Source organism: Rhamphochromis sp. 'chilingali' (assembly GCF_963969265.1).
Source record: "Rhamphochromis sp. 'chilingali' genome assembly, chromosome: 14".
In the NCBI taxonomy this organism is placed as follows: domain Eukaryota; kingdom Metazoa; phylum Chordata; class Actinopteri; order Cichliformes; family Cichlidae; genus Rhamphochromis; species Rhamphochromis sp. 'chilingali'.
The window spans coordinates 2996199-3013803 of record NC_137941.1 but is presented as its reverse complement, the minus strand read 5'-3'; the positions used below and the strand labels follow the sequence as shown (position 1 = coordinate 3013803).

At 40.5% G+C, this 17605-nt stretch overlaps 1 protein-coding gene across 1 annotated transcript in view; it reads right to left on the bottom strand.

Annotated features, from left to right (window-relative positions):
- Positions 1-374: 374 nt before the first annotated feature.
- pth2ra (parathyroid hormone 2 receptor a) overlaps positions 375-17605 on the bottom strand; it is a 63848-nt gene continuing 46617 nt past the window's right edge. Inside the window, exons 10-13 of the mRNA XM_080902665.1 lie at positions 16212-16306; positions 7827-7965; positions 4900-4941; positions 375-2505 (exon numbers count right to left, since the gene is read on the bottom strand). Coding sequence (XP_080758791.1) covers positions 2119-2505; positions 4900-4941; positions 7827-7965; positions 16212-16306 — 663 coding nt within the window. The 3' untranslated portion in view covers positions 375-2118. The remainder of the gene's footprint in view (positions 2506-4899; positions 4942-7826; positions 7966-16211; positions 16307-17605) is intronic.

Below are 17605 nucleotides of genomic sequence, written 5' to 3'. Positions count from 1 at the left end.
CAAAGAGAATCATCCTGGGCACCACTTGTTCAGCCAACTGCCCTCTGGAAGGAGGAACATTAAAAGCAGAACAACATTAGGAAAGAGCTTCTTTCCATGGGCGGTAAAGACTTTAAATACACTTAAACTTAACGCTGCCAACACTGAGCTTACATCTCAGGTGTAAAAGCTGGTTTGTGAGTGATTGTAGTAACATGTTTCCTCCTTCCTCTTTTCATGATGTCTGTTTTCATCTTGTCTTTATGCACCTTCAAATGTAGTGCTCTGAAATTTCATTGTTTACTATCTGTACAATGACAATAAAGATTAATCTTATCTACATAAATGTAAGAAAAATGGAAGTAGGCCCTGAGTTCTGTTAATGTTTCCTCATGAGCTAATCGACTCTGTCACTCACATTCACAGTGGGTAAAAAGTGACGCTGATTTTGTAAATTTTGGTGGTTTAAGGATTAGCCAGGGATTGGCTAAGAACGAGCCGATGAGCGTGCAGCCAGGCAGATCAACTCCTTTATCACATCACATCGTGTTTCAAAACAACAAGATGGTGAAAACACCGGATAACAAGACTTCACAAACCAGTGAGCGATGCCATAGCAGCTTTGTCCTTCTACCTGTTACACTGTCCATGGACACCTCACAGCTAAAACTGTGGCGGAGATGTGAGTTGGTAAAAAGCTCAGTCAAACTTACTGTATTTTGACACATCAGCATGAAGTAGATGAAAGAAAAAACGATTCAAGGTCATGTATAAGATGCATACAAGCTGACGTGTATGATACTTGAAACATACAGTTTTTGAGACTTCTACATCATCAGTGTGTTGTTGCCCCCAAAAAACTCATATATGCAAATTAGTATTCAAGCTTTTAAAAATGTGTTGATATAGCAACAAACCCAAGCTCTAAACCCAAGTAGGGTAAAATATTTGTTTTCTCAAAAAAACAAACAAAAATGAAATTATGCCAGAGATGACAAAAACGCTGTATTTAGTTATATACATTCTTTTTAAACATGCGTCAGTTTGAGGTAGAGAAAAGACTAATGCTGAACTCAGACAAGTGATTCCAAGCATAGTTATAGCTTTAGCTGGCAGGTGTGCATGTCTGTGACGTCACGCATTTCTGCAGCTGCTGTTTTTACACTTGCAGGAAAATAGAGCCCATTGTCTGTTCGATGAAGCTTGTAGCTATTTAAAGAAAACATCTACTGTATGATCAAATTGAGAGAACATGTCTGCTAGAACCAAGATTCACCAGTGCTCAGTTTGCTTTGAGATTATGGGTTTTTTATCCCTCGTTAGCTATCATGCTGCTCATGCTGTGTTTTCACCTCACCATCCAATCCGTAACGTCTATTTTTGCGTTGCTGTGCGAGTCTAGCTTGGATGTGGCACTCATGTGATATACTGTACAATCAAGGTGATGGCTGGAAAAGATGCTGAAATTTCCATAACGTCAGACGACCGCTGTTAAACATGCTACAGCGTGTTTCCAAGCTAACCTCCAGTGGCTGTGATGCAATAGAGGGCACTGTGGTGTTGCCCTCCCTGAGGAAAAAACTTGTTTTATTTTTTACTTAATTATTTTAGTCCTTTTTTAAACTAGGTGCTCAAAAGCTTTTCACCTCCTGTCATTTGGAAATGTCTGAAGGTAATAAGCCACTGTCAGATAAAGGGTCTGGAGTAGCAGCAGTGTTGCCAACTTGTAGCACTTATCAGCCAGCCTGCTTACGCTCCAACAAATGATGTTCGTAAGTAAACAGTCTGCCATCAACAGCTTTTGCTGAAAGTGCCGGCTGTACTGTGATGTGTGGGGCTGTGACTCTGGCTCAGTGTTCATTTTTCACCGTGACCTGTGTGCGCTGTTAAAGGCTCTGTGTGTAGAAGTTTAAAAGTCAGCATTTTGGTGATCGTTGGCAGCAAAAACAGTATAGCAATGACAACAGTTAACATTTCTTCACAATTTACAGTACTGTATAAAAAGTTCACGTTAGTTCTTCTTCTTATGAATGTCCGGGACATTTTTTCCTCTTCTTGTCTGCAGAGTGACACTTTTGGTTTGTCTTTGCATCCCTCTTCAGAGTTTGAATAACACAGGAGTAAACGGTCTGATGTCTGCTACAGCGTTTCCTCCTCATCATCAGCCGTTCCGCTCATATTTAGAACAGGCAGATTTTCCCTCAGTGAGATATCATCCACCCGCTTGGGACCACTGTCCTCAGGCTCCTCGGGTATGGATGGATCCGAGTTACTGATTACGTATCCTGGCAGGGTGGCACGCATGCTGATCGCGGTTGGACCTGTGCTCCGGTAAACGCGGCTGGAAACGAGCGTGGTGGAGCGTGTGGACGGCCCAGCACCAGCCAGGTGGGACTGGCTGCTGGTGCTGTTGTTGTTCAGACCTACGACCACAGATCCATAACGGTAGCGGCCGCACACAACTGGACCCTCCCACTCAAAGGAAAGATTCCACCGTGTCCATGTTTTCTTTATCTCTGTCTGAACCTGTGGGGGTGTGGGGAAAAAAGCCAGTAAATACACAAAGCTGAGTTGTTTTTTGCAAAGATCAGAGTGCAGAAGAAATATTTTGAGGTGCAGAATACTTTTCTAACCAGTGGTTCCTTGTTCCTGTTTCATTTTGTTTAAAATATCAGAGCAGCCAGACTGCATGCACATCCCCGCTTCAGATCTTATTGTTGCTTACATCCCTGTGTGGAAATTACATATTTTACCACAGTTTTCTGCAGGTAGTCCTGCAAAGACATGCTCTTTAGTTTAACTGGTGATTGCAAATAAGGTGCAGGTGTGAGTGTCAATGTGGCAAGCTGCCTCTCTGTGACCGTCAGGCAAACTGTTGAGGAGGCAAGAGGCATCTCGCTCAGCGCCAGCTGGGATAATCTGTGCAACCCTAACCTGAACAAGCAGCTAATTTAATCATTTAATTGTGTCACTTCCTCCTATATACACCATTTGCAAACACAGAAACCGACTTTTCCCACTCATGAAGGTATTTTGAAAGGATTGATGTCCAGTAAAACTGTGTGACCCTCGCACAGTTGGCACAGGGACACACTTTGTAAAGAAAGCAAAGCCTGAAAAGACAACATTATTTTTATCTCTGATAAGGAAGTTATGTTTTTGCGAGCACTGGCAGACATGTTTTCTGTCTGTAATGATAACATTTGAACAAATTCTGATAAAACTTTGTGAGGGTGTAGACACGTGTGGTGTGTATTGTCAACATATAAAAAGCACTGTAAGAAGTTTTAAAATGTCGTGTCATATTTGACCCTTGACCTTTCCTTCAAGGCCAATAGACCATCTAAAGATCAAAGTGATATCAGTATACAGGGAATGATATATGTTGATTCTAAATATGACAATATTTCATCATGACATTTATGTGCATGCAGTAATGAGCTTTAAGCCTTTGAATACATGAACAATGCTCCTGAATAAGGTTTAATGAATGCTACACACGCACTTTAGCCATGTCAATGAAAATAATAATAATTGTGCATCAATTACATACAAAACAAAACTGACTCGCTTTGTTTTTGGGGGGGGTTTGCCCTATAACAAACAAAACAAATTCTCCAATCCTAATTACGAGGAAAATAAACTTCTTCCTTGATGCATTCCTAATCGCCATGTCTAATAAGTTGTAGTACGAATGCTATGCACCAAATACAGAAGTGATGAAACAGGCGAGTGTCTGCACCCGGGCATGGCTGAGAATCGTAGTGGAAATGAAGCCCGAGCACATGTATAAAATTTCATGATGACTTAAAACTTCAAAAAGAGGACCCGGCGTACACGTGAGTTTATAAATCTGATGACCAGAGCGTGTATGCAGATCTCTGCCTTCCTACATGTGAATTTACTGTTTTATGGTATCAAACATTTGAGATTGTTTGCTGGACACGGCAGCCTACACTTTCCTATATGCAAGTGGATGAAAAAAATTCAACTGTGCACGCAGCGCGTGGGCTGAATGACTAAAACAGAGCATTAGGAGCAGCTTAAAGCTCCACGGAGCAGCAGAGTAGGGTGTTAATTCCAAGTGTTGGCTGAGACCCTTTTACCTTACATGAGTCATTTGGCTCAGTGTTAATAACAAAATAACAAATTGCTTTATGGCGCTTTTATTCAACAGAATACAAAAACCTTCAGTTTAATTTGGCGTTGTTTGGTTTTCGGTGACTCTGAAAGGCTCCGGAGAATAAAAAGGAGAGCTCCGCAGGATAATGAGGATCACGAAGGGAAAGTGAACGACAGCATAAAAAAAAAGAGAGAAGTTTTGTGTAAAGATCAGAGTGTCAGAAATGGAAACTTTAATTCAGCGCTCAGCACTCTCCGTGCAGAATGAGATAATAAAGAGTCAGATAATATGGCAGCAGAGATGAAGGGAGAAAAACACGCTTCATCAGCCTGACCACAGATTACATGTACCACCGGAGTAATTAAACCCTTTGTAGGAGATATCAGCAGCTGCATCAGCGCGGCTGGAATTGTTTTCATGTTGTCAGTCTGTTTGCGTGTCTCTTAGTGTGTCATCACGGCAAAAAGTGATCCCAACACCAGCTGTGGGAGGAACTACAACAAAGGCAGCTTTGAGGACTTAGACAGGCGTACAAAAACCTGACACTCTGTGTGTGGACACAACAGTGTGTTGTGAAAGACGCAGACACACAACTCTGCAGCTGTGTTGTTGTGATCGAAATAAAAACTTCAAGTCAGACCCATTAGTACTGAGTTCCCATGTAATTATACAATGACGTAGTAAAAACTGAGTATATCTGAAGCATCAACAACATGTTGACAGGCACAGCAGCCATGCTCTCTAGTTATACTATCAAAGCACTTCTATCAAGTGTGAATAAATCACTGCCTACTCACCTCTCCATTGCAGTAGCAATAGATAATTGACACAAAGAAGCCCTGAAAAGAAAAATTGAAATACAAGTTATGAACCGTTTCAGACATTTAGTGCGATCATCACATTCTTTACCACTTTGATCTACATGCAATACAAAGAATGGCTATTAAGATGATAGTGATGCTGCAGGTAACCAGTTAATATCACTTTGCTTTAAATACATTTAAAAAATTAAAGTTTTCCACGTAATTTTATGGGATACCTAAAGTGTAAATTGTTTAATTTAATGAAATTGTCACGACAGTGACTGCGACCCAGTGTTTTGCATGTTTTAGTTTTATTCTTTGATTATTGTTATTTTCTCAGTGTTTCCTGGTTTATTTTGAAAGAGTGTTGTGTGTCACTGTGTTTAGTTTGACTTCCCCTGTGACGTCATTGTGCTAATTCTAGTCAGCTGTTTCCTGATCACCTCCTGTGTGTATTTAAGTCCCCTGTCTTCCGTTGTTCATTGTCAGGTCGTCTGTTTTCCTTCTACGTCGCATCGTAGTCGTTTCATTCTACAGTCTTGTCACAGTTTTTTAGTTTTTCCCAGTTTAGGTTTCTGTTTAGTTGTCGCTCCTACATGTTTACCAGCCTTAATAAAGCCTCGCTTTTGGTTTAAAAATGCAGTCCCTCGCTCCAGCGTCTGCTTTTGGGTGCATTAATAAACGTCCCTGGCATACTCCGCCATGACAGGAATCTGGTCACATTAAATGTACTTGAGTAATTGGGATAGATCCAGTTTACACCAAGCACACCACACCAAGCACTTGAATAAACAGACATTTGATTTTATATATTTCAGCTCAAAATTATGGCTTCAATTTTATCGAGGATGTAGAAGATTTTTCTTATTGTAGTGTCTAATTAAAATAAAGAAAGTGTGTCTCTGGCTCCTTCTGTTCTTGTGTTCACTGAACCAGAAAGTTTTTAACGCAGTTATGAATTATGAAGGTGTCTACAGACCATCTGTGTCTGCATGCTCATGTGTGTGTTTGTGTGCACGTTGCGATGCACAACTAGTGAGAGACATCTTGGTAGTAAATCTCTGAAAAGCCAAAACAAACCAAAGTTCTCTGGAGAGATTTTTAGTTTCTGATTTTACTAAACATTTCATCATGACAGTAACTGAAGAAGAATATACTCTGCCAAGCTGTTGAAAAACAGAAACGTTAATAATGTACAGACACCAGCGTCTCTAATTCTGATTTTGGCAGCTTGGATCTGTTCTATAAGAAAACCAGCAGCTCAGCATTGTTTCTGTCAGGTTGACAACGTCTCATTTAAGAAATATTCCCTTGTGGCTCATACTGTAGCAAATCCTCTTAATATGAAAAATTACTCATTTAATCTCTTTACACAATCATTGCCCCTAAAATCAGTATCCAAGGTTACCTATTTCACAGTCTTTGTTCATAAAAATGTTACCAAAGAGTAAAGAGATATATATTCTACAATGATGAGATTCAGGTCCTGCATTTCAAAAATAGCAGAGAAGATAATTACTTGATTTAAAAAAAAAAAAAAAAAGGATTCAGAGAATCAGAGACATTTATCCAATATCAAAAGAAGAAAGAAGCACGTACTTATAACAGAATGGATTGCATTTATATAGCGCTTTTCAAGGCACCCAAAGCGCTTTACAATACCACTATTCATTCACTCTCACATCCACACACTGGTGGAGGCAGCTACAGTTGTAGCCACAGCTGTCCTGGGGCAGACTGACAGAAGCGAGGCTGCCATATTGCGCCATCGGCCCCTCTGGCCAACACCAGTAGGCAAGTAGGGTAAAGTGTCTTGCCCAAGGACACAACAACCAGGACAGTTGGGATCGGGCACCCCTGATCTAGAAGATGCTCAGTAAGTTATTGTTACTCAGATTACATCCAAGACATGAACACGGCAGTTCGATTACACTTTATTTACACTAGCAGAGGCAAATAAGATGAATTCCCTTTTGAATATTCTTTGGCGTGTCAGCAAGCTTAAAGAAATCTACTCTTCTGTGTGTGTAACAGTGCTTATTTTTATTTGGCCGGAGAAAAATCTATAATGATCTGCTTTTAAATGCTACTACAGTGCGACAGCAGTAATTAAAGGCTTTTCTAAATGCTAAATCTTTAGAGCCGCTGTGGCCGTACAAGCCTCTTGGTTCAGGGAGCACTGTAAAATCTCTACAATCCCTGTCACTCACATCGTTACTGCCGAGACACGTCTAACAGTACTGTAATTAAAAATGCAGGAGCACTGGTGTTACTGTTAATTGATTGGTTTCTATGGATTTGTGGCGAGTCGTTTGAAATGTGTCAGTACTTAAGACACCTGCTGATTTGGCTTGGAAAGAGTGGAATCATTATTAAAAGCTGCCAAACTGGATAAGCTCATGAGTAAAGTCGCTTGCTTGATGCTTTCACTACTCGCTGTGCAATTGTGGTTTTACACGTGTTTATTTAGGCAGCAGATGGAACAGATGCCTGTGACCTTGGAATAGATATAAAGAGCTTGTGTGTACCAGTGTGAATAAACGATGTTCATTGTAGGCCCCCTCTAGCTGTCGGCAACTGCACAGTTTTAAATAGTCTCTCATTAACTTGCCAAATAATGCTTGGACTGACCGGCTGAAAGTTTCCACAAACAAAAGAAAAGTGCAAAAGTTAGGAAAACAAAATGTTTTTGTTTTTTAGTTAAAGTGGCCAAAATATTATGGAGCAGGTCCAATGCTAAGCAAGTCCAAGCGACCAGGAAAAATGCATTTGCTCTGTGCACCAAAATTGCATTCCCTTCATGGATCGCCAAAAGTCTGAGCAAAATGACCTGGTGCAGGTGTGTTTGCTGCTCGGTGCATTTTTCACAGGAAGAAGCGGATGCGAAGCGCTCATAACATGTTGTGTAACACAGAAAGTACCTGAAATGAGTTGAAAAACAGCTCACAGTACATTCGGATTTCCCAGCTTGGTCCCTGATATGTATGAGGCATCCCAACGAAGATGATGTAGTGGATGCCGAACACCAGCACGAGCACAAGAGTGGACTTTGCCAGTTTCCTGCGAGGACACACACAAGACAGAGGTTCTAGTTTTCATATCGAAGTGACTGAAAGCAGCCATCGTTACAGTGTACGGCTTAACTAGCGGCAAATTAGTTTGATGTTTGCCAGGTTAATACTTTCTCTGGATGCAGAATTGGCAGTGATTTTTTTTTTTTTTTTAATTGCCAAGCATCTATTCTTCACACAAGCTAATTCTCCTGGCTCGAATACAAAAGTACAGGACAGGTTTTCAAACTTGTTGCTCGGGGAATGTTAATTAAGCAAGGTAACTAGACTGCAGAACTAAAGTATACTTTTTCAGTTTATCATTTAGGCTCAGTCTTGGGAGAACGTGCAAAATAAATGATTTTAAGCAAACTCTGGGACTCCGTTTCCCAGAGCATATAACAAGCTTCAGTCTCCACTTCTGGCTTCAGTGAGAATCCCGTTAGTTACCGTTCGTCTAAATCAAAAAGTGACAGATGTTTGAATGCATCAGATAAAATTACTTCTGTTCTGTTGGGACTATTTCCTGGTGGGCATGTATTTGACCTGTTGTTTTTGAGCTCACTGACTAGAAATCAAACTGACAGCTTTATGAATGCTTTATAAAAGCGGGAAGTACCTCATAGTCTTAGCAATATGAACAAATACACGTTCCAGTCACTGCAGACGGCTAACTGCAGTCCATCATCAGCTCATCAACAACGGCACTGAAGTGTGCACAGTTTCACTCTCAAGCATTTAATAAAGTAAATGAACATCAAAACAAATACTGTGTTAAAGTTGACTTATGCCAGCAAGCTGAAACACATGTGCACACACAAATGTAGTGCCAGTGCACACGCTCATTAAACAGTACAGACCTCCAAGGAATATACTGCTCAGGGATCAGTTCCATGCTTTTAATTTATGAGACCATCTGACTTGTTTTGGATTGTACTGCCTTTGGCCTGAAAAACACACTGAAATGTCTAAACTGCCTTTAAGCTCAGATGAGAACTTCATGTAATGACTCATCCTGGAAAGTGAGGAGCAAGTTTGCAGCCTATTAAATTTCTGTTGTCCCTTGTACACCCCCGGGGGGAAATGGGCACAACAACTCCAGCAAAAGATTGCTACAGTCTGCACCAGAGGAGCAGTTTGAACGTCACAGTAAATTAGATCATGCGATGAATTTAAAACTTTCTGACAAGATGCATAAAAGGCTGGAAATACAGGAGAAATCCTTGAGCTTTGAGGATTTCTCCTAATGTGCTGTAGTGTGTTGGTGTGGCTCATGCCAGGATCGCAGTTATAACTTCGCTTTTCATCTGTGACAGAAATATTATGCAGTAGTCGAAGTTGTCACATGCACATCATTTTGAATTTCCTGTACGAAAAAACAACAACAAAACAAAAAGCAAAAGCTAGCAAGCTAAGAGCAGCTAACATCCCTGCAGAACGAAAGTGGGTGTTCCCATATTATCCTGTAATTAATGGGGCTTAGAGGTGGTTTTTAAAATATGTTCCTGTTTCTTAATTCCAAGCATAAGGTTGTGTTTTCAGGATAACATTGGCTGTTAAAAGCCAGAGTTCAAAAGCACTCCAACGACTGTTTTCACATGACTTACACGGTGAACGTTTGCTTTGCACTTCGTGTGCATGCATCATAACAGCAGACAGTCGTTTCCTTTAATGTGACCAAAGAATAGAAATGGTTGGACCAAATGTAATTACTAAAGAGCTGAATGAATACTGATGCTCCGTCTCTGAAGAAGGTTTTACTGTGAATGTTTTAAAATTACCCTTTAAAAATCAACTTGTCAGTGTTTCTTAAATTTCCAATTTCGCTGCATAAATTGAAATCAAAACTTTAATTTGACTAAGGCACAAGGCTAAACATGCGTATGCATTTAAATCAAATGAAAAACAAATCTCACAATATTCTGCATGAAAACATCGATGCACCGGACATGTGAAAACAAAGAATGAACCTTCATTCATGGAGGTAAAAAGGAAGATTTGGCGTGATCAAAGACATCATCTGCAGCCAGTTTAATGTTTTTTTAGCAACAACTTTGTGACCTTAGAGAAAAAAAATGAAACAGATTTTTTTTTTTCATGTTTCATCTCATTAGTCCACCCACAGCATTCACAGGAAGACACTGCAGGCTTTTGCTCAAAATTCATCAGCACATATTTGGCATGGTTTGTTCCAGTCAAATAAACTGATTAATTCCACGTGCAGCCTCATAGCCATCCTTTGAAGTTCTGCAATTATGGTCACCAAACGTATTTATTCAACCTTATAATCTACAGTTAGACTGCACTAACACAGATACAGACAGATGGAACTGTTTCACTCGCCTTGTCAGTTCCTCAGATCTCGTCTGTATGAATAACTGAAGGGACTGTGCATTACCATGGGGGCACATACGACCCTGGCTGTGGTATGTGTTCACTGACTGATGTAAAGTGCCTTTCAGAGCCATCAGTTACATCAGAGTTGTACCAACCTAAACAACTGATGATCAGATCATGTTTCTGGTCTGCTGAGCCAGTCTTTAGTGATACTGCCACAGCAGAGTGTGGAAATAAAGAAAAAAAACCTTGATTTTCCACAGATTATGTTGCTGTGACGAGAGCGCTGAGCCTGAACGCAAAGGTGTTAATTTACTGGTCGATATAGACTCTGTTCCTGTTCTCAACTGCGGTCATGAGAATCACATCGCGGATACAAGCACTGGAAAAGGGCTTCCTCTGAAGGGTGCCTCGACTAAACTTTGGAGTGAGCGTTGCTGCTCCTCCACACTGAAATGAGCCATTTGAGGCGGTCTGGGCATCTGACTTGAATTCCTCCTGGACCCCTCCTACATGACGTGTTTCAGGCACTTTCTACTGAGAGGAGGCGTCGTGATGGATCCAGGACCTGCTGGAGAGATTATATCTCTCAGTTGGATTGGGAATACCTCGCTGTCCTGGACAAGCAGAGGGAGGCATGGAAAAATTAGCTCACTTAATTTAAAGCAGAGGAAACCAGTGCACAGCTTGGTTCTAATTAGTTATAATGTTACTGTTGATCTCAGTATGTGAATCTCTCATCAGATCCCTTTTACATTTCCATTTTCGTAACTGCTGGAACAGATTAGCAGAAAGATGACTAAGACAAAGTTTAATGGACGTGTTTGTGTCAAAATCTAAGAATCAAATCAGTTTTTTACTTGATTCTTCGATTTTGGCCGTGTGGGTTCTCATCTCCTCTTTTTTTGGAGCTGGAAAAATAAGGTGTAAACAATTTTTCCTGCTGAAAGATGAACTCCTTCTGGTCCATTAGCTTTTTTTTTTTATCTCAGTGATTTTGTCTGAGTGTGTAAATGGTCTGATTCCGAGAAATAAGCTAATTGAAAGAAATCTACCAAAAGGATTAAAAAGGGAAAATTAATGGGAAAAGGGAAGAAACGGGGAAACTTAGAGAAAATAGCGAGAATGAAACAAAGATAAAGGTGAGGAGGACGAGAGAAAATGGAAACCGGAAGATGGAAGGGTAATTTGATTGCTTTATAGCACAGAAAGTAAGGAAAACATTTCTTCAGTTGAGAGTAATTGACTTTTTGATTAGTTTGTTTTTTGTCAAAACTCAAGAAGTGGTACATTTTAGATTGTGTTTTGCTTGTGTTTTCTTTCACAACATTAGAAGTGATTTTAATTTTTTTCTGCAGGTTTTTTTGTTTTGTTTTTTTACCTTTTTGGTGACTGGGATACAATGATAAGGAAAACATAAAATACAAAAGGAAAACTACAAACATAAACTGACTGGAACCTAAAGTGGCAAAAATACTGAGGCCGGAAAACACTGAGAAACACGAAGGGAACTTCAATAACTTCAGGTTCCAACAAGGGACAAAGGGAGAATGAGACAATATGGGAAGGTGATTAGGACAAGTGGAGACAGCTGGAGACACAGCAGAGACAAATCAGGAGTAACGAGACAGGGGAAGCAAAACAAAATCAAAATAAACACTGAGACAAAAACACACAAACTTCACTAAGACAAAAAGGTAAACAAACAGAGACATGGCTGACTTCACAAGACAAGACAAAACCCGTGGAAGAGACAAAGGGAACAGGATAGGCAATAACTAAATGGAAAGATAACAAACAAACACATGAATAGACTAAATACAAGGATCTGACAGAGGAGGAAGGAGACACGGTGAAATTTTAAACTCAACACACAGAAAGGGAAACAACAACACAAAGACAAAACTGACTTCAAAAAGGTGGGACGCTACACAGAGACAGAGTGGACATGAAAGGGAATCAAATTACTGAGAACTGAGAAATATGATTAAACTAGCAAACAGCGGAAATACTAAACTAGGAGACTAAACTAGCAAACAGCGGAAATACTAAACTAGGAGACTAAACATTAAAAAGTAGACTATAACTATAATAATGACTCAGATCTAGATAAACTAGATAAGAAACTCTGAATGGAGGAAAAACACTTGACCACAGGATGTAAGTGAGTTGTTTTAATGTTGATTTGTGTTCTCATGTTTGCATTGTTCAGTTTAAAAGTTTTAAAAACTCAAATAAAACAAATGTGTATGACGTGTATTCAGCTTCCAGTTTACTGGATCATTATCATCTTTTCTGACAAATCGTCTGTTCATCTACACAGAACGACCTCGCCAGCGGCATTCAGAGCTACGCTCCTGTCAGATAATACACTGTAATTATACGGTTTTTATCTGACACATTGACGCCAGCACCAGCAGGGGGGGAAATGGTGATAATTGCAAATGTGGAAGAGTGTGTGTGTGTGTGTGTGTGTGTGTGTGTGTGTGTGTGTGTGTGTGTGTGTGTGTGTAATTTTGTGGAGACACTTCAGTTCTCACAACCCGAATAATTATATTCCAGTATCACATCTTTGCTAAAGGTTAAGGTGGGGGCTTGCGTTGGGCATATAGTGCTTATGTTAGTGTGTTTACTCATCTGAGCCTGAGACAGACCAATCCCTTTGTGGACACGGGAGTACCCCAACCCCATCTATAACAGCCCCTGGCCCCACATTAAGCACTATCGCCTTCTTTTCCATGAAGATCAGCAGCCAAGGCAGTCCCCACGTTTTTATGGTTTCGGGATCAATTTTTATTGCACTGTAATTATATCTTCATTGCAAGAATAGTTTTTTCTGGTAAGCGGTTGCCGCGTTATTGCAGACCCACGCTTATCAAGCTAAGTGAGCTTGTGTTTGTTTAGCTGTTTGCTAGTGGTTGAAGCTGAGCATTGGTGGTTATCAGAGGAACAGTAAGGTTAGGAACACCAAGTCTAGCCCTTACCCAGCTGCTAATGGATTGACCGTGTTGGAGAAAAGTGGTCAAACTTTGTTAAACACGAGTGTTGGAATCCCCCTGACAGCTACCAGGATGAGGAGTACAGCTGATGGCTAGAATCAAGTTACTGTTACATATTTTGCACAGAAATCTTACAATTTCTGTCACTTTTCTCCACATTTCCTCGTCGCTTTATAAAAAATTAATTTGAACCAAACAGCTCCAGCTGTCTTCACAACAGCATCTGTTACTTCCTGTGAGGCTGTGGGAGTGTGTGGGCGTGGTGTTGTCCTCTCCTCCTCCTTCTTTATTGCCCCTCCCCTGTCTCTCTCTGCCCCTGCCTTCTCCTTTTAGGACACACCTGCTGCTCATCTGCCCTCGTTTACCACCAATTACCCTCAGAGGTGATATAAGCTGGAGAAGAGCAGTGTGGCTGTGGGAGAGGCTTTTGGTGGAGTTCCTCTGTGCTGGCCAGTGTGTGAGGCTGGTCTAGGTGTGGAAAAGGCCTGCTGTGTGTGACCAGCCCCACCGTGTGTGGCTCTTTGAGTAGTTCTTAACTGAGCAGTGGTTTTCCTTAAGGGACGGTGGCCTCCATTATTTTGTGTGGCCTGCCTGGTTATTGTTAATAGCAGCATTGCTGTCTTTTTCTGTTGGAGCCTTATAGTTGTTTTCTTTGTTTAAGTGGTCGCCATCTCTTTGGGTTGACCTGTCTGATCTACCATTAAAGCAGCGGTGCTGTGTCCTTCTGTTGTTACTATTTATGTGATTGAGTTAATTGATTATAATAAAGATATTTTGTGTTAACTACCTCTGCCTGGTGTTCTTTTCATTTCAACCCGGATCCAACTGTTACTGTCCCCCACCCTCTTCGCCTAGCTTTCATGTGGGGACGTAACAGCATCAATAAGCTTGTTGATTTTTGTCTTTATTTACATCACATGGTGTGAATTTCTGTGAGTTCACCTCATTTCATAGACTTTGTACATAATTCTGCGAACCCACTATTAAAATAATCGAGATGATAGCGCATTAAAGTGAGAACTAAATCTAAATGTTTTTGGTTAACAGAAGTTTTTTTGGGGGGTTTTTTTGCAGTTTTTTTAGATGAAAGAAATAAAACCAGATGAGCTTAAGGATGTGAGGTTCAAAATTCAAAGATTTTAGCAGATGACTTGATATTGTCAAGGAGAGACCAGTTTGACGTCTTTAGTCAAACTTTTTACGGGACTGAGAGGCAGGAAATTCAGGGTAATACTAATGAAATATTCACTGAGGTAAGGGAGATTTTTGAAGTTATTAGGTCTAAACAGAAAAGCACAGCTGCATGTATAACCGTATAAAAATGTCATTATTCATTTTCACTACTGCTCTGGTCTTGATGGAAACCAAACTGGAACTTGTCAGATATTCTTGTCAACTGGCTGGCGAGCCTGATGAGAAATGGTTTCCTCAAGAATTTCAGAAATGAAGGGAAGTTTGAACATGCACTGTAATTATGTAAAACAGCCGTATCTGTGAGAGGGAGGACACTAGCTGTCTTGAAGCAATCATTTAATGCACCTGGATAAAAGAGACAGATCGCTAACTGAGAGCAGCATGGGGGGGAAAGTGACAGGCAGAACTTTTATATGAAATTTGTCAGGATTCATTTTAGTTAGAGAAGAGACAGATGAGAAACTATGTCCAGGAGATCAGAGAAAACTCAGATGATAAAGACTTGAATTTTGATCTGAAAGAATTGAGCTTGCCAGCAAAGATATTTAGAACTTTTTTTTACAGCCGTCAGTAGAAAAGATTCTATAAGTTGATCAGCTGTGGGTCAAAGCATAGACTAGAACTTCTTCTAAATAGAAGGTTTGTGGTCTGAACCACCCTTACTTCAGCCTCGAGTCTGTTAGAAAGATACTGAACAATGCATTTCCCCTAATGTAGATAAAGCATCATATTCATTCATTCACAGAGCGCTCTATACAACCCATCTGTCTCATACCTGTGGCCAATCATCATAAACTAATGTGCTCATCTTTGGTCTGTGGGAGTCTGTAATATTTTGGCACACTGAGAATTAAACTCAGTAAATATTTGATGCTGCATCAGTGGATCCTTCACTTGTTGCTCTGTTGAGCTGGGGTTAAGAGTTGTGCTCAGATTCACATCATTATAAGAGAATCTAGTTCCGTAGAGACCTAACACTGCAAATCAGTAAATATTGTCTGTCTGCAAAATTTTCAAAGCTTTCATCCTCACGTCCTAAGAGCTGCAATCAGAAGGCTATCAAAAAAGAAAAAAGGCATTTTTTTCCCATTTAATTTCATGTCATACACACTGTAGTCTTACACTAGAGTAGTCCAGCCCTTGTATCTGACCATTTTCTAATATATTTCTAACTCTGGGGATGAACCAGTGGACCAGTGTTGTGTCGACACACAGCAGGCAACTTGGAGCCACTTGTAAATTGTACATTTAGGCTCTTTGTCACTAGCAGCCTGTTGCAAAGATGCATAAATTGTTTGCATTTCTTTAGCTGATTCCATGAGAAATACAAAAGATAACACAGTTTGACAGCCGTAAAATTATATCTTTGACCAATTAAGTGATTTCCAAAGAGCTAGTAACTGAGAACTCCGTTATATCCATATCTCACCATGGTGTGCAGTTTCCTTAAAAGAAATGAGAAAACTGGACAAATGGAGGACAAATGAAAAAGTGGCAGGCCTAAAGTAATAACAATCTAAAGCAAACTGACAGTATCTGAACCTTATGTCCTTAAGAAACAAGACAGAAGCCTGACACAGCACCTGACTGATGCATCTGGGGAGTGAAACGGTGAGTTATCAGCACATCAGCATTCACGAGTAGTGACATACAGAGGCATTTAGAGCAAACTGCAACCCTGAGCACAGGATGAATGAGTGGCGTTACAGAAAAAGTCATTTCAAACCTGTACTGTTTCCTGGTGTCGTATCGCCCTGCGTTCGTCTCTCGTATTTTAGTGGCCAGAACTCGCACGATGTTCACAAACAAAATAAAGTTGAGCTGGAACAGAAGAAAAGCAAAGACTCTTCATATTTTGACATGCTGAAACTGTATCATATACATAAAATAAATGAAACCTTTTACAGTGGTGATTAATTCTGATCAGGACACAAAGACTTGACGGCCGTGTGGGCTGGACGTGCAGAACGTCAGCCAGAATCACGATTTGATTCGCTGTCTTTCGGTACACTGCACGAGTGTGTTTCTAATAATCCTTGTTCACCTGTACACTTGTTACAGAACTTGATTTTGTATATCATAAGGTACGGTGTGGAAGCAGGTCTATTAATCATAGCAAAATACCTTTAGAGGCTTACTAACTTCTCCTTTGGAACTTTTGTCATTTCCTCTATGAGACTTTAATGAGACTTGAGCAAAGTAATTTAAAACATGCAAATTGAGGCTTATGTTTTATGCCACCAATGACTTAGTAATACTTTCAGTCTGACACTATGCACCACCTGAATGAGCCTGAATAAGCTTCAGAATTCATATAAAACACTTTGAGACCAGCATCGCTGCACACGTAGACATAATCCAGACATTAAACAGTGAGCCAAAGCACTTTACTTAAACCCACACCTCCTGTGAGTTCATACATTTTACAGTGTTTGTGTTCACTCTTTATCTTCTGCATATTTCCTTTTTAGTATCATAAACACATTACACAGACAAACTGATACAAATGTGACTGTGCTAATTGTAATTGTTGAACATGTGCCAAGGTTTAACCCAGAAAATGAGACCATGTGATGAATTTCAGCTCTAAAACAACAAACAGCCATATTATCACATTTCCAGAAACAGTCAAAGGAGCTTGCAAAGAAAAGCGTCTGGACTTCTTTAAGTTACTTGAAGACGTTTCACCTTTCATCCGAGAAGGTGGAGGGAACTCAAAACTGGATTAGAAGAGCCACCTCCACAGGACAAGACTCAGCTGTCCATCTGCATCTTAAGGTCAAAGGTCACTCTTTCGAGGATGCCAATGTTCACATTTTGGACAGAGAGGACAGATGGTTTGAAAGAGTGAAAGAAGCCATCTATGTCCACTGTGAGCGACCATCTTTGAACAGAGGCGGGGGTTTACGACACCAATTCTCTGCCATCTATAATCCAGTTTTGAGATCCTTCCCAGACGCCTTAACGCCCACTCACATCCTGGGCCATCTGATCTCAGGAATTCGCATGATAAGGTGGGGCCAGGTTTCACAATGAGCTCACCCGAAACTCTGGTTGATTGGGACCCACACCCAGTTTCACACCTTGGCTCAGGCGATTAGAGGATCATCAGGGGGTCCT